At 40.8% G+C, this 17,344-nt stretch overlaps 1 protein-coding gene across 3 annotated transcripts in view; it reads left to right on the top strand.

The window, feature by feature from the left end:
- The window catches only part of FHDC1 (FH2 domain containing 1), a 57,782-nt gene that overhangs the window by 26,608 nt on the left and 13,830 nt on the right, over window positions 1-17,344 (top strand). For all 3 annotated transcript variants that reach the window (XM_006111563.5, XM_075930068.2, XM_075930070.2), the window contains 5 exons: window positions 13,006-13,091; window positions 13,177-13,277; window positions 15,200-15,270; window positions 15,361-15,468; window positions 16,452-16,522. In XM_006111563.5, coding sequence (XP_006111625.3) covers window positions 13,006-13,091; window positions 13,177-13,277; window positions 15,200-15,270; window positions 15,361-15,468; window positions 16,452-16,522 — 437 coding nt within the window. The remainder of the gene's footprint in view (window positions 1-13,005; window positions 13,092-13,176; window positions 13,278-15,199; window positions 15,271-15,360; window positions 15,469-16,451; window positions 16,523-17,344) is intronic.

The raw sequence follows: 17,344 nt of genomic DNA, 5'->3' as shown, positions 1-17,344 counted from the left end.
TACCTCTTATGCCCAGAAGCCATTACAGTTTTTCTGTGGCAAAAACATTTGGGGAATATAGGAAGCTGTGTGTGTGCTAAGTAATATCTTCCCTTTTTCTTTCCAGTCCTCTCCACTGTCCCTTTGTATGCTGCCTCCATCCTTTCCTCTATATTGTCTGTCTTTAAAACAATGCCTTTACTACTAACTCCTCTGCAGCGCTTGGCCAAGGTCCACCAGCACATGAGCACACAACAAAAACAATCCTATCCAGCTTGTCTTTCTTTGCACAATACTTTTTAGTCTACTGAGAAACAGAAATTGAAAGCCCAGAACTTAGAAGGAGCAAGAACTAGTAGCTAGGCTGGACAGACTAGAACCATTATTTTTTTTTGAGACTGTAAGTGTAGGTGTAGCATGTTTGTGATGAGATTTAAATGTAACTGTTACTTTTAAATGAGAAATTTAGTATTTTATTGATTTTTCAAAACATAACAAATAGCATTTCAATATCCTAATATTTAAATGCTTAACAACTTGCTCAGTCAACAAACATGCTTTCAGTTCAAACATGTAACCAACATCATTACACATCTCTGGTTAATTGTACTCAAACACAGGCCCTTAACCCATGCTAGTTACTTTGGCATGTGCACAGATAACATGTATAGCTGTAAGGTCTATAACTTTGAGAGGGAATATATATGATCTAAAGATGACGTTAAAGGGATTTGTATGTAAAGGGGCTCTGTCAATTTGAAATCTAGTTAGTTTAATTTTAAAGTAGAGTTCAAAGTAGTTTAGGGTGCTGAAATTAAAATGCTGGCATGGCTATGGCAATGTAGCTATGCTGGCTTAGTACTGTAGTCATAGTCTCAAATAGATTACCCATGACCTACTCTATCAGTTGTTCTTACCCAGAAGGTCTGATTGGCTTTGGCACCTGTATTCCTCCTTTCGGGAGTTTGTAATAGTGACAAAATAGTCTTTGAAATAGGAATAAAGGAGAGAGAGAGAGAGAGACGAGAAAAAAGGGATTTATAACAGAATTTAAAACAAAAAAAAAAGAAGGGAGAGGAAAAAAAAGGACCTATCAACCATAGTGTCAGTGCTTGGAAGTGTCCCATACCTAGCTTTTGATGTCAATGAGGTGTTAAATATAAGGAAAGCTGGCTTTATAATGGGGCATCCAGTTAATGTGTTTGTTCAGGCCAAAGGAAACAATGCCAAATTTGCATCTGAAAGCGAATTCTGTACTCTATCTCTGTAGATGGCTTGTGAAATTCCTTTGAAGAAGAATGGCTACTTTTAAATCCATGGTTGAGTGCCCAGGCAGTTTAATATGTTCCCCTACCAGTTTATGTGTGTTACCATTTCTGATATCTGATTTGTGTCCGTTTATCCTTTGTTGTAGAGCCTGTCCAGTTTGGTCAGTATACATGGCAGAGGGGCATTGCTGGCACTTGATGGCATATATCACATTAGAAAATGTGTAGTTGTATGAGCCTCTGATGTTGTGGCTTACGTGTTAGGTCCTGTGATGGTGTCACTTGTATAAATCTGTGGACAGAGTTGGCAACAGGGTTTATTGCAGAGGTAGGATCCTGGGTGTGTCTGGGGTGTGATGTGTGGCTGCTGGAAAGAATTTGCTTCAGGATAGGATGTTGTCTGACAGGTGCCATAGAACTACTGTGTCTAGACTACATCCCTCTTTCGACAGAGGGCTGTAAATTAGACACTTCAAAATTGCAAATGAAGCGGGGATTTAAATATCCCATGTTTCATTTGCATAATCGCGTCATGGCGCTCTTTCAAACAAGCGCCATTTCGAAAGTAAAACCGTGGTCTAGACGTGGTTCTGTCAAAAACGGCAGGCTTTTTCGAAAGATCCTGTATACAGGAGGAGTACAGGATCTTTTGAAAAAGCCTGCCATTTTTGACAGAACTGCATCTAGACCCCGGTTTTACTTTTGAAATGGCGCTTGTTTGAAAGAGCGCCATGACGTGATTATGCAAATGATACGCAGGATATTTAAATCCCCGCTTCATTTGCAATTTCGAAGTGTCTAATTTACATCCCTTTGTTGAAAGAGGGATGTAGTCTAGACACAGCTTTACTGTCTGAAGAAGTGGGTTTTGCCCACGAAAGCTCATGATACTATACAAGGAGACCCTGCTATAAGTCGCCCCAGTATACATCCATTCCACACTAAAGTCATTGACATTTGTAGGAACTCATACATTATAAGTCCTCCCATTCCCCTCTATAAGTTGTGCGAAACACTCCCCCCAATTTGTTTAAATGGAAGTCAGCCATGGGAAAAAATTCCCCACTTTACGTTGTTTTGCTCTAAGTCCAAGTTTTTTGGAACGTATCTTGGATTTATAGCGAGGACTCCCTGTATACATTTTTGTTAATCTCTAAGTTGCCACAGGACCACTCATTGTTTTTAAAGTTATGAACTAACACAGCTACCCCTCTGAGACCTACATCTTAGTTTGATTTCTCCCCCCCTCCTCTTAACTATTTTAGTCCTTCAGATCTTCTGGTTCCCAAGCCTTTTTTGGTTCTGGCATTGTCTGTCAAGTGTTTGTTGAAAAGTAGCTTATCTTATGCTATTGTTCTTCCCCTTCCTGTTTTGTTTGTTTTTCCTTATAGCCCCCATGGCATCCTAGTAACCAGGGCAACACAGTATTCATACATTATTACAGAACAACTCCAATTTCGTGACATATTACTGTGAACTTTGTTTTGCTTGCATACAATATATGTAATCAAGTTAGGGTTGCCAGGTGTCCAGTTGTGAACCAGACAATCCAGTACTTGAACTTTCTGTTTGGGAAACAAATTGTGAAAATATAAATGAGAAAATATAAATGTCTGGTATTTTCTAAATAAGATGTAATGTAGATTGTGATGTAATGTCAAGTGTGTCCGGTATTTTTGTTGAAGCCATCTGGCAACCCTAAATCAAGTTATCACTTGCACCTAAGCAAACACAAACTTTTTTATTTTAGTGGTTAATTCGTCTTCATCTCTCAAGATTAGGTCTCATATAGAAATCTCCAATGTAGCATTGGACATTATTTGTTAGGAAACTGTTATTATGTTATTTATAAATTCAAAGAACATTTTAATATTGGCAGCACGAGACCTTAGATATAAGTTCTCCACAATAATTTAATTTTTTTTCAACCCCTACATGTAGATACTTAAGAAGCTGGTGGTCCTGTTCTTTAGTGTGAGTTGGTGATCTATAGAAGGCACCAGCTAGTATCCTATCACATGCTTTATCTCTTAAAAGGTCGATCCATAAGGATTCAGGGTCATTTGTTTCCAAGAGGTCAGGGGCTCTATTTCTGACAGCGTGTGCCTTTCTTTCCCCCTTTTCCCTTTCAATCCTATATAAAACAGTTATAACCAGTGATTTTAACATTACAGTCATGTGACTCTTCCTAGCAGATTTCATTAATACCTACTAAGTTAAATTTATGTTTATAAATGAGCAGTTGCAATTCCTTTTATTACCCAGACTCCTATATTTCATGTGTAGGCAACTGAATTTCTTCTCTTCAAATCCCTTGGTACCTTGATTTATTTTGCACCAAATGAATGCTCATTTATTCTTGTGTTCATCTATTTCTCTTGTTCAATACCTTCCAGCCTGTCCCCTAAAGATTGATTCCCCTTCTATTGAGAGGGAGGCCATTCAGATTTGCACAACTCCCTCTTCCCTGAGTAACTTGACTCATGTTCCACAAAATCAAAACTGTCTACCACTTAACAACTTGTCTAGTCAGTGGTACAATTCCAGAATCTTTTGCCTTCTCTCTTCCTTTGTCTATGGGGAAAAAATCATATTCCTCTCCTGCAGTAGCCTTATCTTATCTGAAGTGGTGTGTAATCTCTGAGGTTTCATCTGAAACAGTGTCATTTAATGCCAATATGCACCAGGCCAGTCGGGGGGGGGGGGGGTGGGAGCGCACGCACCCCCAGCACCATGGACTGGAGGGACCAGAGACCCTAGGCATGGAAGTAGCTGCAGGAGGTTGGGAAGGGGGGGAGGCCCTGGCACCGTCTGGCCCTTCTGCACTCACCCACAGTGGAAGGGAAAGCAGAGCAACGTGGCCGCACCTCGCTTTGCTCCCTAGCCACCTCATCACTTTGGGGAGTGGCAGAACCGCCCCCACACTCACTAGCTAGAAGTGAAGCCACACAGCCAGGGTAGCAGAGCCAGCTGGAGCCATGTTGCTCTGCTTTCCCACTGGTGAGTGCAAGAGGACAGGATCCCTGATGCTGGTCCCTGACACTGCTAGTCCCCTGGGCTGCATTGGTGGGACAGGGAAGAGGGGGACAGAGCAGGGGCAGGGGCAGGGGCAGGAGAGGGCAGAGTAGGGATGGGAAGGTGGTATTGCTGGGGTGGGGAAAGACAGGGCCTGGGGTGGAAGGGTCTTGTCCCAGCCCTTTCCTCAGTTGGGGAGGTCACGTGACTGGTGGCCCCTCACCAAGCAGCCTCTCAGGGCCCTCCTCACCAGGCACTCCTGAGGTCAGTGGATCTTTGTGTATGAACTTCAGTAGTCTACCTAATCTTGTGGTCACTTCATGGTTCCAGGAAGACCGCACATCATCCTGTTTTCTGCCTGGCCTTTGCAGAATTCTTAAGAGTTCCTGGTGTGAAGCTTGGATGCTTGTAGACCTCTTTCCGGGCACTCTTTATCTGTCTTGTGGTTTGGGTTGAGGAGCCATCCTCAGGTGTGTCCTGAACAGTCTTTTCCCCCTATACAACTAGCTGGTACTTCAGAGATTTTCTGCAGTTTGCATGATACAGTGATATAAAGCTTGTTTCAGCTGTGGAGGTCGACTCTGAATTCTCATGCTTTTTTTAGTTTGATCCACAATCTTTAAAATTTACCAGCACTCATGAATAAACACTTGATTTATGCTGTAATCTTATCAGTGTCCTAGAGAGTGTTGATTAATAACCCTATTACCTCAGTGTTTCGCACTTAACAGCTTGACTTACGTTACAAGTTTTATATCTTAACAATTTGTCCCCCTCCCTGACCTCTCACTAATGGTTATTCTATCTTTCTATGGAGGCTTTTTTAGATGGAACAACTTTTTAAAATAAGGCTGGATAATCAAACAATAAGTAAGGATTTATTTTGTTGTCTTCAAAATGTTGTGTGCCTTCTCCACTGTAATTGTATTGTATTAGTGTTCTTTATGTGCATTTAAAAGGTATCAACACTAAGAACATTTTAGTTGGTCACTATGGGTACATCTAGACTGCATTGCTCTTTCGGGATACCGGAAGTATCCTGAAATAGCAACACCACATCTTTAAAAGCGCATGCTATTTCCTGAAATAACAGGCATGCTATTCCAGCGTCCTTGAACCCTCGAAGTGAATTGTCGGAATAGTATCTTATTTTGAAATTTGGCGCTATTTACATAGCACCAAATTTCAAAATAAGCTTTCGATTTAGACTTGGAATAAGCTATGCAATTTGTGAAGTGTAAATTGCATAGCTTATTCTGACAGAAGGGTGCTGTCTAGAGGCACCCTATGAGAGTTGTTAGTATAGTGTGTAAATGGCTCTTCGTTCAGTGTTTTTTGTGAAACGATGAATACTGGCATTTATCAAAATACACTGTTATAAAGGATTTTGTCAAACACAAATTTTTTGAACATTTTCAAATGTGCGATTTGAAAAATTGATGAAGCTTGTATCCACAGAAAATGGCCTCAAAAGCAGAAGTCTGGGCTAAAAACAAACATTTTTTTCTAGATAGGTTTAAAAACAAAACAAAAAAGCAGCAACAAATCATTAGTTGCCAACCACAGATCTTCCTGGAATGATTCATGTACAGTACTGCCCTGCCATATCTCTCAACACAGGAGAAGAAAGAAAAATCTGTATTTGTTGCTTCCTCCTTCCCGCCCACTTCTTGTCAGTCTCTGCATATTTATCAAGGAAAAGTGCTAGTCTTCCATGCTAGGGATCTCAGATAGAAAAAACCATCCCCAACTCTCTCTCCTTTTTTAGAGAAGATTCCAGCTATGCTGCTGTGCCTATATCCCATTAAAATAGCTGACAAGTTACTTTTCCTGGCATACTGACCACACCACAGGGAATCTTCTAGCTGCTTTTAATGCATACAACTGTACTGCTGAACAGGCCCAAACTGGTAAGAGTTGAGGGAGTCCATGGAACACAGTTGTTAGTCACCACCATACTACATTCATTTAAGTATGTATTGCAAGTACAGATTTTTGATAGTATAGCTCACCATACAGAGATCTGCTCAGGTTTACCAATGCATCCTGTTAATTCTTCCTTACAAAGCGTAAAAATTTGTTATTTTCTTGTTCTTAGTCTGAAAAATACTAGCAATCTCTTGCTTAGATTACTGGAAAACATCTCTCTGCTTCCTCCTTCATTTCCACATAAAATTGTATCCTCTTCCTTTCTTTCAGTGCTGCCCCTCCTTTATATCGTTCATCTCCTCTCACATTCTTCTTTACCCTTTAAATCAGCTGTAGTCTTCTTTTGACTGCACCCTCTGTCTCCTTTTCTTGTCTCCTCGCTGTATTGCACATGTAAGAGGAAGGGCTTTTCATATGTGGTATCTCCATTCCTTGCACTTTAGCTGCTTTCCCATGTATCATTGTTTAATCTAGCTAGTAAGCACTGTGAGAACAGGGCCCCATTTTTTAAAATGCCATGTATTTTCACAGTGATGTCGTAATATGGAATAGTGGAGGGGTCTTCTATCCCATTGTGTACTGATGCCACCTTGGGTACATCTACACTACAACGTTAATTCGAACTAACTTAGTTCGAATTAGTTCGAATTAGCTTAGTTCAAATTAACTAACGGATCCAGACTAAAAAACTAGTTCGAATTAGCGTTTTGCTAATTCGAACTAGCATGTCCACATTAAGTGGACCCTGAACCGGGGTTAAGGATGGCCGGAAGCAGTGCCGGCAGGGCATCAGAGGAGGACTTAGAGCGTGGAGCTGCTGTCGACAAAACTTCTGAGTTCTGTAGACGCTGTCTCAGGCTAGCCGAGGGCTGTGCTTAAAGGGTCCCGACCCCCACCCCGGACAGGCAGTTCTCAGGGGTGTCCCGCTTGCAAAGCAGTCCTGGCTTGGAGTGCCCTGAGTGCCCACACTGGGCACATCACAGCACTCGGCCATCAGCCCGGCTGCACTTGCCGCAGGCTGCCATCTGGGGAGAGGGGGCAATTGGGGGGCTGCAGGAGAGCTTCCACCCCCAGAAGCCCGCAGAGCCAGCCGAGTCCTCCCCATCGGGGGCTCGTGCCCCATTCCTCCCTCACCTCCTTCCACTTACCCTTCCCTAGCCCCTCTTCTTGATGTACAAAATAAAGATAACGTGTCTTCCAAAATGGAATCTGTCTTTATTGAACAAAACTGGGGGAGACTGGAAAAAGGAGGTGGGAGAGGGGAAGAGAGAGGCAGGAAGAGGGGAGGGCAACTAAAATGATCAGGGGTTGGAAACAGGTCCCATATGAAGAGAAGCTAAAGAGACTGAGACTTTTCAGCTTAGAAAAGAGGAGACGGAGGGGGGACAGGAAGAGGTCTCTAAAAGCAGGAGTGGGGAGGAGAGGGTGCATACAGAAAAGTTCTTCATTAGTTCCCATAAAGAAGGACTAGAGGATACCAAAGGAAAGGAATGGGTAGCAGGCTTCAAACTAGTAACAGAAAGTTCTTCTTCACAAAGCAAAGAGTCAACCTGTGGAACTCCTTGCTGCAGGAGGCTGTGAAGGCTAGAACTGGAACAGAGTTTAAAGGGAAATGAGATCAAGTCATGGAGGTTGGGTCCATGGAGTGGTATTAGCCAGGGGGTAGGAGTGGTGTCCCTGCCCAAGGTTTGTGGAAGGCTGGAGAGGGATGGCATGAGACAAATGGCTTGGTCACTGTCTTCGGTCCATCCCCTCCAGGGTCCCTAGGGTTGGCTGCTGTCGGCAGACAGGCTACTGGGCTAGATGGACCTTTGGTCTGACCCAGTACGGCCATTGTAAGCTCAGGGCTCAGAGTCGGGTATCTCAGTGGACCCCCTTGATTCTCTTGCACACCTGCTCCTGGGTGGCCAGGATGGCAGCTCTCCTGCCCAAGCCGTCCGCTTTCCTGTGCCTAGTGCGGAGATCGTGGACGAGGTCCACGATCTCCGCACTAGCCCAGGCGGGTGCCCGCCTCTTGCGGTCCCGGGCAAGCTCCCGGGAGCCGCCAGCCTGGTCCCGGGAAGAGGGAGAGGGCTGGGGGGCATCGGGTGGGTGGCTCGATCCGTGCCAGGTGCAGGGTCTGCTGGCTGGGTGCTGGCAGGCTTGCACCTGGCACGGGCACCGTAGCCAGCCCGTGCCCCTTTAAGAGGTCTGGGGCCGGGAGGGGGGCAGTAGAGTTTCCCTGGTGTTGGCCAGAGTGGCCACCAGGGAAACCTGGGGAGGGCTAGCCTCCCACTAGTTTGAATTAAGGGGTTACACACCCCTTAATTCAAACTAGCTAGTTCGAACTAGGCTTAATTCTCGTGGAATGAGGATTACCTAGTTTCTAACTAAGCGCTCCGTTAGTTCGAATTAAGTTCGAACTAACGGAGCGCTAGTGTAGCGCCTATGAAAGTTAGTTCGAACTAACGTCTGTTAGGTCGAACTAACTTTGTAGTGTAGACATACCCCTTTTGAGTTGGAGTAGTGCTGATACACTTTCAGTCAAGAACTCTTTACTCTCATTCAGGAGCTTTGCATAATTGTCTTGTATTCATAAAATAAAATTAATCTTCCTACTAATGTTGTGTATGTGGGAAAGAAAACTTCTTAAAACTCTTCTACTGGCTTTCCTGACTTTAAATAATTAAATATTGGTGACAGATATCTTCAAACCAAATGACGTCAGGCTTTCTCCACTTCATCATAGATTTTAAAGTGAGTGTGAATTTTAAAGTGAGGGTGCGTCTACACAGCAGTGTTATTTCGGAATAAGGGTTGTTATTCCGAAATAACAATGCAAAAGTCTACACAGCAATTCCATTATTTTGAAATAAATTTGAAATAACAGACATCTTATTCTGACTTCTGTAAACCTCATTCTACAAGGAATAACACCTATTCTGAAATAGCTATTTCGCTCCAATGCTGCTGTTTCGAAATAGCTCCTCCTCTGGGCTACTCAAAGTGATTACTCCTCAGTGCCCCCTGGATCTCTAAATTGAGGTAGCACGTCCATATTAGGGAAGACTGCCTTGGACTAATTTTGAGGCTTCCCCGTAGTATAGACAAGCTACCTCAAAATAATCTATTTTGGATTATTTCTTCCTGAATCGCTTATTTCAAAATAAGCATGCAGTGTTAGAGTTACCCTTCGAGTAAGAGTCTATGTAAAATCTGTGTGTTTATTGCCATTGCAAACATATAATACATCTAAAAATTGAATGGAAAATTAACAGCAACTCAGGGTGTGTGTACATTTCATTCCTCTCTCTCTCTTGAGGAATGCAAATACAGAGGAACAAAATTACAAATGAAGTGCAGATTTGAATTTCCTGTGCTTCATTTGCATAATTGTGTCCGGGCGCTATACCCTATTTCGAGAAAAGAAATGCTGTCTAGACGCAGTTATTTTGAAAGAAAACCTTTCTTTCGAAATTACCCTTACTCCTTGTAAAAAAAAAGCACCCGGATATGATTATACAAATGAAGCACGGGAAATTCAAATCCGTGCTTCATTTGCAATTTCGTTCCTCTGCATTTGCATTCCTCTCTCAAAAGAGGAATGCAGTGTAGACATACCTTCAGACTGCAACTCAAGAGATGAAGTTTTATTATGCTCCCTTGTACACATGCATTAAAATATCCTCGCTAGTTATTTGACTGTAATGCTTAGGGGAGTGTCTTACCTATTCATTGTGTGTGGAGTTTTTCACGGGGTATTTTTTTGTTTTGTTTTTTAAATTGTAACTTTTTGTGTGTGTGTTCTCAAATCATTTGTGAACTTATCCAATGTCCATTGGAATGTCTGTTAAGTGTATGACAAATAGAGTTGCCAACTCTTGTGACTTCATTGTGGCAATTATAATATTTGGGTGTTAATGAGAGGCCCATGTGGAGTCATGTGATTAAGAGAGCATTGTGACTTGCATGTGAAAAACTTTTCTAGTTCTTGTGGCTGCAAAGAGAAGTTTGAAAACATGCCTGTGGCATCTTTTTCTGTTTCATTCTCGGGTGACTGAATTTTTTTTAAAACTGAAAATATATAATAGAAATGTTTGTCCAGGATACAGTTTTGTCTTAGATATTGCATTAGACTTCCTATATGCTGTAAAATGTATATGTGTAATATGGGGACATAGTTACAATACACTAGATCATAAAGTGCAGAAAGGATATTTTAGCTTCTCTGTGCTATTGTCCTCCACATTTGTAAAATGGGTTACTAATATCTTCCTTGTATAGGTATTACAATTTAATAGGTGAGGTTTTGTGCTGCTTCCCTAAGAAGCACAGCAAAGAACATACAGTGCAGGGGAAAATGAACTAAAGTGGCTAATATGAAGCTATTGTGGAGGCTGGACTCCTGAGCTCAGAAAGGGGGCTTATTGGCTGTCTAATTTTTTCAGCTCTTTATACTTTGCTATATTTATGCACTATTTTAAAAAAGATATCCAGTCTGGTGTTCTGTGGCTTTGTTGGAAGACTTCCTGGAGGCCCTGGAAATGGTTTATTGGTGACTTGTGTCTTAGTAGAAGCATCAAGAGTTAAATCTTGAACAAAGCCTCTTTTCTGTAGAATGTTCATTAGGCACTGGGAGTTCACAAAAATAAACAGTGAGACTAAATATCTTTTCATCTCTCATTTTACTCTGCTTTCAGTCTCTTGATTCCTGTAATGTCAAAACTTAATTAGTTCTCATGTCATGTATGGCTGTGTCTTTACAAGGGAACAGTACTGGGGTGGTGGGTTGGAAGGAAGAATTCTTCAGGGTATGTTTTAAAGTGAGAGCTCTAGTGTTGACAAAGCACCAGCAGCTTTCAGTCTCTTTACCATTATATTAAGTTTACCCAGCTCTCTATGAGGCTTAACAGTGGTGAAAAAAGGTCCAGCTGCAGAGCCTTATCTGTCACTTGTGGGGGATCTTTTATTTTAAAAAGTCCATAACTTAGTTGAAGCTCTAGTGTCTTCCAAGACATACAAATCTTGCATTTTTACTGTGAAAACAAGCAGAATAACTCCTCTGCCCATTCCCTCCCTTTTTGTCGTTTTGTGGTGATAGATAGGTAGGATCCTTTTGTCGTAAAGTCATAAAAAGTACAATGCTTTATAATACAGAATCTTTTAAAATTAAAAATAAGACTATTCCCCATCTTAAACAAGAAAGAAAAGAATAGAACATTAATATCTGAGTGGCAGGTGTGTCATCCATATGTAGTGCAAGCCTTAAGTAAAAGCCATTCAAATAATTCATTTGAAGTCTAGATGTTCTGAGAGGCTTATGATCCTGTGCTGAATCATAGCAGCCTATGAATGGCTGATATCCTGATACAGCACTGGGAATGGGAAGGTAAGACTGTTCTGGCCTCCTGAACAATCCCTCGCCTAGAACAGGTTGGTTGGTAATTCCTAAAAATTGAATGCTGGCCTTCCATGCCTGCCAGTGAGTTGAGGTGTGGTGTGGTGAAAGGGGAAGAGGATGGAATTGTATGTATGTGAGGTGTAAGAGAAATGTGAGGGTCAGATTAGATACAAAGTGTGTGAAGGAAGAGAGAGGAGGATGGCTGAATGTGGGCACAATTTTATGCATGATTTCTACACATTGGGAAATATAACTTATCTCGAAAAAATTGCAGGTGTGCTTTAACAAGGACCAGCATACTTCTTCACTGAACAGTCTGTTTGTATCTGGGGCTTCCAAAGTGTGTATGACTGTTGACGCAGCCATGATGAAAGAGGAGAGTACAGACGAGACTAATGGGCAGCGGGAGATGTCTGCTTCATTTACACATGATGTCTGTATTTGAGTTAAGGGTGGTTCTGGGTATTTTTGTGATGAGTGCACAGTGCGATGAGTCTCTGGCACATATAATAGACAGTAGTATAGTTTAAGACCTTATTATGCATCAAATATAACCATGTTAGGGAAATGTGGTTGTAGTACTGTATCTTCTTTTGTTATTTTTCAAAGCTGTACAGGTGACCGATCCTCATGGGGGACTGGCTTTGTGTAAAGTTCTAAAGTTGAGCTCTTTTTTTTGTTTCCTTTAAATTTAAAATCTTGACAGACAGACAGTCAGACAAACACACACACACACACACACACACACACACACACACACACACACACACACACACACAACTTACAATGATTCCATGGCTTTGGCTTCAATATTATTAAATAAGATACCCCCAAAGTTCGCATTTAGATTGAGACCAAGAATAAGCAAGTCTGTGATGAAAATATGCTGCAACTTAAGTATAACACTTATTACAAATTGTAATGTATTGTTAGATCATCTTAGTTCTGTGAGCACTGAACACTGTTGACTTTCAAGGGTACACCAGAATTGTGATCACCTGAATTACTGGCACCTGTCAGACAGGAAATTCACCTATTTGCAATCGAGATTCGCATATAGAGCAATCAAAATAAACCTAATTCTCGTTGCAACTGGGCCACTGTTCTCTAAATATTATGACAGGGGTCTTTGTCTATTTGTTTGCACTCGCAAGATGGCACAAAGGCCTAGTTGTGGAGGTATGGGAGGTATGTAATAAAATGACTTGCTAATTTTCCCTTGTGCCATCCTACTAACATGATGGGACTGAAGGAGGTGCAATTGGTTCTTATTTTTCTGAAAGGGGACTCTGATTTCAAGACTCCCCTAAAGTTTCTGGACTGACTGTCATGCTTTGTTAAATTTGCTTCTCTTTAGTAAAGGTGTATCCTTTTATTTTTGTTTTTAATCTTTACCTTAGACTAAGTTGTTTATTGTCTCTCTTTCTTTTCTAGGTAAAGAAATTAAAAGCCTTTGATGGAGATGTAGCAAAACTGTGTCAAGCAGATTACTTTATGTATTTACTAATCAAGGTGCCAAAGTAAGGAGGTACTAGGTTTATTCTATTCATGACAAACTCTCTCTTTTGGCTCTCAGTTTTAAAGCATAGTTTGTTTATATTCTAGCTATTCTCTTCGGATTGAAGCTATGATGCTAACAAGAGAATTCGTACCTTCTTGTACTTCACTGCAGAAAGACATGAAAATTATAAGATCGGCTATGAAAGGTAATTAAACATGCTGTGACATGCATTATATTCTTGTTTTTGCAAGCACATTGATTAATCTGCCTTATATAGAATAAATCTTGAATTTCAGGTACCTAGTAGCTATTTAAAGGATGCTAACTAACCTCTGACACATTCCACGAGGGTGTGTATCTGTTGAATCTTTACTTTGCTCTCAAGGCCAAGGATCCTGAAGTTACTGCATCCTTTTCACATTCCTCTATGGCTGCCTGTCTGTAAAGTGGCAATACTTATTGACCAAAATCATTATCATAATGGATTCACATATAATCTATTATAGAGCCATTTTTTTCTGTTCTTCTGAACTCACTGTTTTCTAAACTTTATAGACGCCAGAGTGCTTGTTCGGTCCAGGAGTCAAATCCTAATTAAGTCCTTGTGCTTTGACAGGCCGCTAACACAGAGCACAGTGGTTTGCAGGGTACCACTACTGACTGCTTTCATAATGACCAATTTTCGTGTTGGATTAAACAGGATAATTTAAATAGTGCTAATTTTGGAGCAAAATAATTTCTTTTGTTAAAAAAAATGTTCACAAGGCAGTGATTGCAAGTGGTTTATTTTAAGCCTTCTACAGTGTAAGGGTTCCACATTTTACTTTGAATGGATATATATTCATCAAGCCTTATAAAATATAATGTTTTATAGTATTTATTCCCATGCTGTGAATATCTTGCACATTTGCAAAGATCTGTTATTCTCTACAGCATTTGTAGAATGCTAGTTCTATTAACTTTTCATAGTTTCTTATCTCTGTTTCACTTGTTTCTAGGTACTTATCATGACAGTTTCTAAGCATGTACATGTGTGTTAAGTTGAATCTTGTTGAAAATGTCCATGTATATTTTCATCTAAATTACTGATGTGTTCTGCATAAGCAGTCTCTGTAGGAAATAGGGATGTCAAATCCCATTTAATTGTTCAACCAGTTAAACATGAAGGGTTCTTCTACACAGCACCCTAAACGCGCTACGCAAATTGTGTATTTTATTTTGAATCTATTTTGAAATAGCTTATTTTGAAATTTGGTGCATTTATACAGTGCCACATTTCGAAATAACGTGCTATTTTGAGCCATCTCTTATCTCTCGTGCAATGAGGTTGACCAGGATGGTGAAATAGCACGCTCACTATTTTGAAATATATTTTGAAATAATATGTGGCTTGTGTAGACATGGGTAGACATTTACCAAGTAAATGGGAGAGGAGAGCAGCGGAACTGCTCCTGCCTGGCTAGGCTAAAGTGGTGCCCCCTGCCACTCTACCACAGATGGGGGCTGCTTTAGGGCCTGAGGTGGGCAGGGGGCTACTCCAGCCCCTATCAGTTAACCATTAACGTCCCTACCTGGAAATACACTTTTAAAATGTTTTGATATAGACTTATACCCCATCTGTGATGTCTCAGAGCTGTCTTTATTGTAACTCAGTGTCCTTTGATTATGCAGAGAGTCCGCAGCTTGGGGGACTTTAGGAATCAAGGTCCCGATTTTGTCTGACATTGAACAGTTCCTGCAAGATGCTAAGCATGCTTGCTTCATTCTGAAGTTAGTGGGAGATGAGGATGGATGGTAATTCTTATGAGGCACTCAGAATTGTGCAGGATTTGACCCCAGTGTTTCAGGAGCTACTGGTGGTTGCCTTGGAAACATTACACTAGCTGAGCTAAGGTCTGAATACGTACTTGTGGTTTGCCAACTGGGCCCGTGGCTTTGGATTATATTGTGCCATTTTCTCCCATGAACTTTCAATCAATTGCAGTTTCTTCTTTAAAAAAAATTTCATACCTTTATAAGATTGAGGATTAAATGGACTTTGGTAACTGATAATCTACGTATCATATATACACTGTATATATTTCTAAACAGCCTCCAGACAGCAATTTTCTGTTTGTTTCTCTACAGAGTTAATGTCATGTGAGGAACTACATTCCATATTATACTTGGTCCTTCAGGCTGGGAATATTATGAATGCAGTAAGTGTGCATCAAAATGGAGAGCCTGATTGATTGATTGTTGCAAACCACTGTTGTCACATGCCTTCTCTGTCTCTTTTTTCCTCTTAGGGGGGTTATGCTGGCAATGCAGTTGGCTTTAAACTCTCATCACTGCTCAAGCTGGCAGATACAAAAGCAAACAAACCTGGGATGAATCTGCTGCATTTTGTTGCTTTGGTATGTAAAAACTACCATCTTTGTTAATAGCTGTTATAATTAAGGGAAGCATGAATGTCTGAGAGTTTATTTTAGTTGAGTGGAAACAGTATATATATTAAGAGGGTTAAATGCTAAGTTTCCTGTCCTAACCCTTCCCTATTTGCCTCCACACATTCCACTAGCCTACCCATGTATGGTGATCCTATCCACAGAAAGCTGAACAAATAAGATGACCAGTTAAATCTTCAGCAGAAACTGTTTGGCATTTTGGGGGTGGGGGAGTCTAGTCTTTCAAGTATAAAATCCCCCTGTCTATTACAGTCCTGGAATACTTGTTAAAGGAGCTCTCAATTTTGATTAAGAACTTCTTTCTGTTAGCTCATTTCTCTTCAGAAGTTTTATTTCATTGCACTGCTTGACTCAAAGGTATCAAATCTGTTGCATCTCTTTTAGGGTTTTTTGCCTTTTCCAATTTGGAATGAATTGGAAGTGCATCTGGAGTGACTCTCTTGACCAAACTTTTCTTCCCTCCATGGAAGGGGAAAGATTAAAATACATCCACTTGTGATTTTTATCCTTGCATGCAAACTGGTTTAACTGCTTTCTCATCAGCAAGACCCCTTCAGCTAACTAAAAGAGTATTAGGTGATGGTTAGGCAGGAAATATTGTATTAGGCCAAACAATGAGCATTAGTCAATTGCCCTTCCCTAACATTCTCTTTTAATGCACATGGATTGTTTTCAGTGGAAGAAGGTACTATTATCTGTGCTCTGTGAAATGGAAATTGTTTAAACTCTCTAGGTCTGATCCTTGTCCTCCTTTAAGTGAGGCTTTTTTCCAATAATTCACTCAGTTGAACTGAAAGAAAAATAGAATCTAGCAGCAGTGGAATACAGAAACAAATTGCCTTTCCCAAAGCTTTAGAAACAGTCTTTACTTAGATTTTAGCAGAGTAATGGAATGTTAAAGGGACATTGTTTGTTTGTTTGTTTAATTTTAGGAAGCACAAAAGAAAGATGAGGCTCTTTTAACCTTTTCAGAAAAATTACAGCACATTCATGATGCAGCCAGGTAAGCAAAGCAAACTGAGAACTTATTGTTAGAAGGAGACGTGGGACTTCTTTTTGTGTTACACAGAAGCACATTCATAGAGCTTTGGCATGAAAACTGAGATCTTTACAAGTGTTTACCATAGCTTTCAGGGCTCCATTTTCAATGTACTTTCAGGTTTAGCGCTACTGATGGATTGATTTTTATAGGGTTTTTTGCCTTTGTCAACACAATGTCCAACTAGGTAAATGCACATACATAGTACTTAAGATCAGCCTACAGATCATGTTTTTAAAATAGTTTCATGTTACTATTACTGCTGCGCTATAGAATAATGTCCAGATATCTATTATAGTACCTTTCTTTCCAGATCTGTAACCAGGTACACTAAAAAAAGATGACTAGTGGCTCTGGTTTCCTCTAAACTACATATCCCCATTTCTATAACACCTCTTGCCTTTATAGCCTTAAGATTCTCCCTCCATAATACATACTCTACTATAAGTCTATACGACAGTCAAATATTGGACCACCCCATTCTTGTACTATATGAACTTGCTTTACAAGCTTGGATTCCCATTTCTCTTAGGTGGGGGAGGGAAGAAAGACTATGCAGCTGTGTCTACATTGGCACCCTTTTGCGGAAAAGGGATGCTAATGAGACAAGTCGGAATTGCAAATGCCGTGGGGGATTTAAATATCCCCTGCGGCATTTGCATGAACATGGCTGCTGCTTTTTTCCAGCTTGGGGCTTTGCTGGAAAAAAGCTCCAGTCTAGACGGGATCTTTCGGAAAATAAAGCCTTTTCCGGAAGATCCCTTATTCCTCTTAAAATCAGGAATA

The sequence above is a fragment of the Pelodiscus sinensis genome, chromosome 4, assembly GCF_052426305.1.
Source record: "Pelodiscus sinensis isolate ZL-2025 chromosome 4, ASM5242630v1, whole genome shotgun sequence".
NCBI lineage: Eukaryota > Metazoa > Chordata > Testudines > Trionychidae > Pelodiscus > Pelodiscus sinensis.
This window is presented reverse-complemented; position numbering and strand designations above follow the sequence as displayed.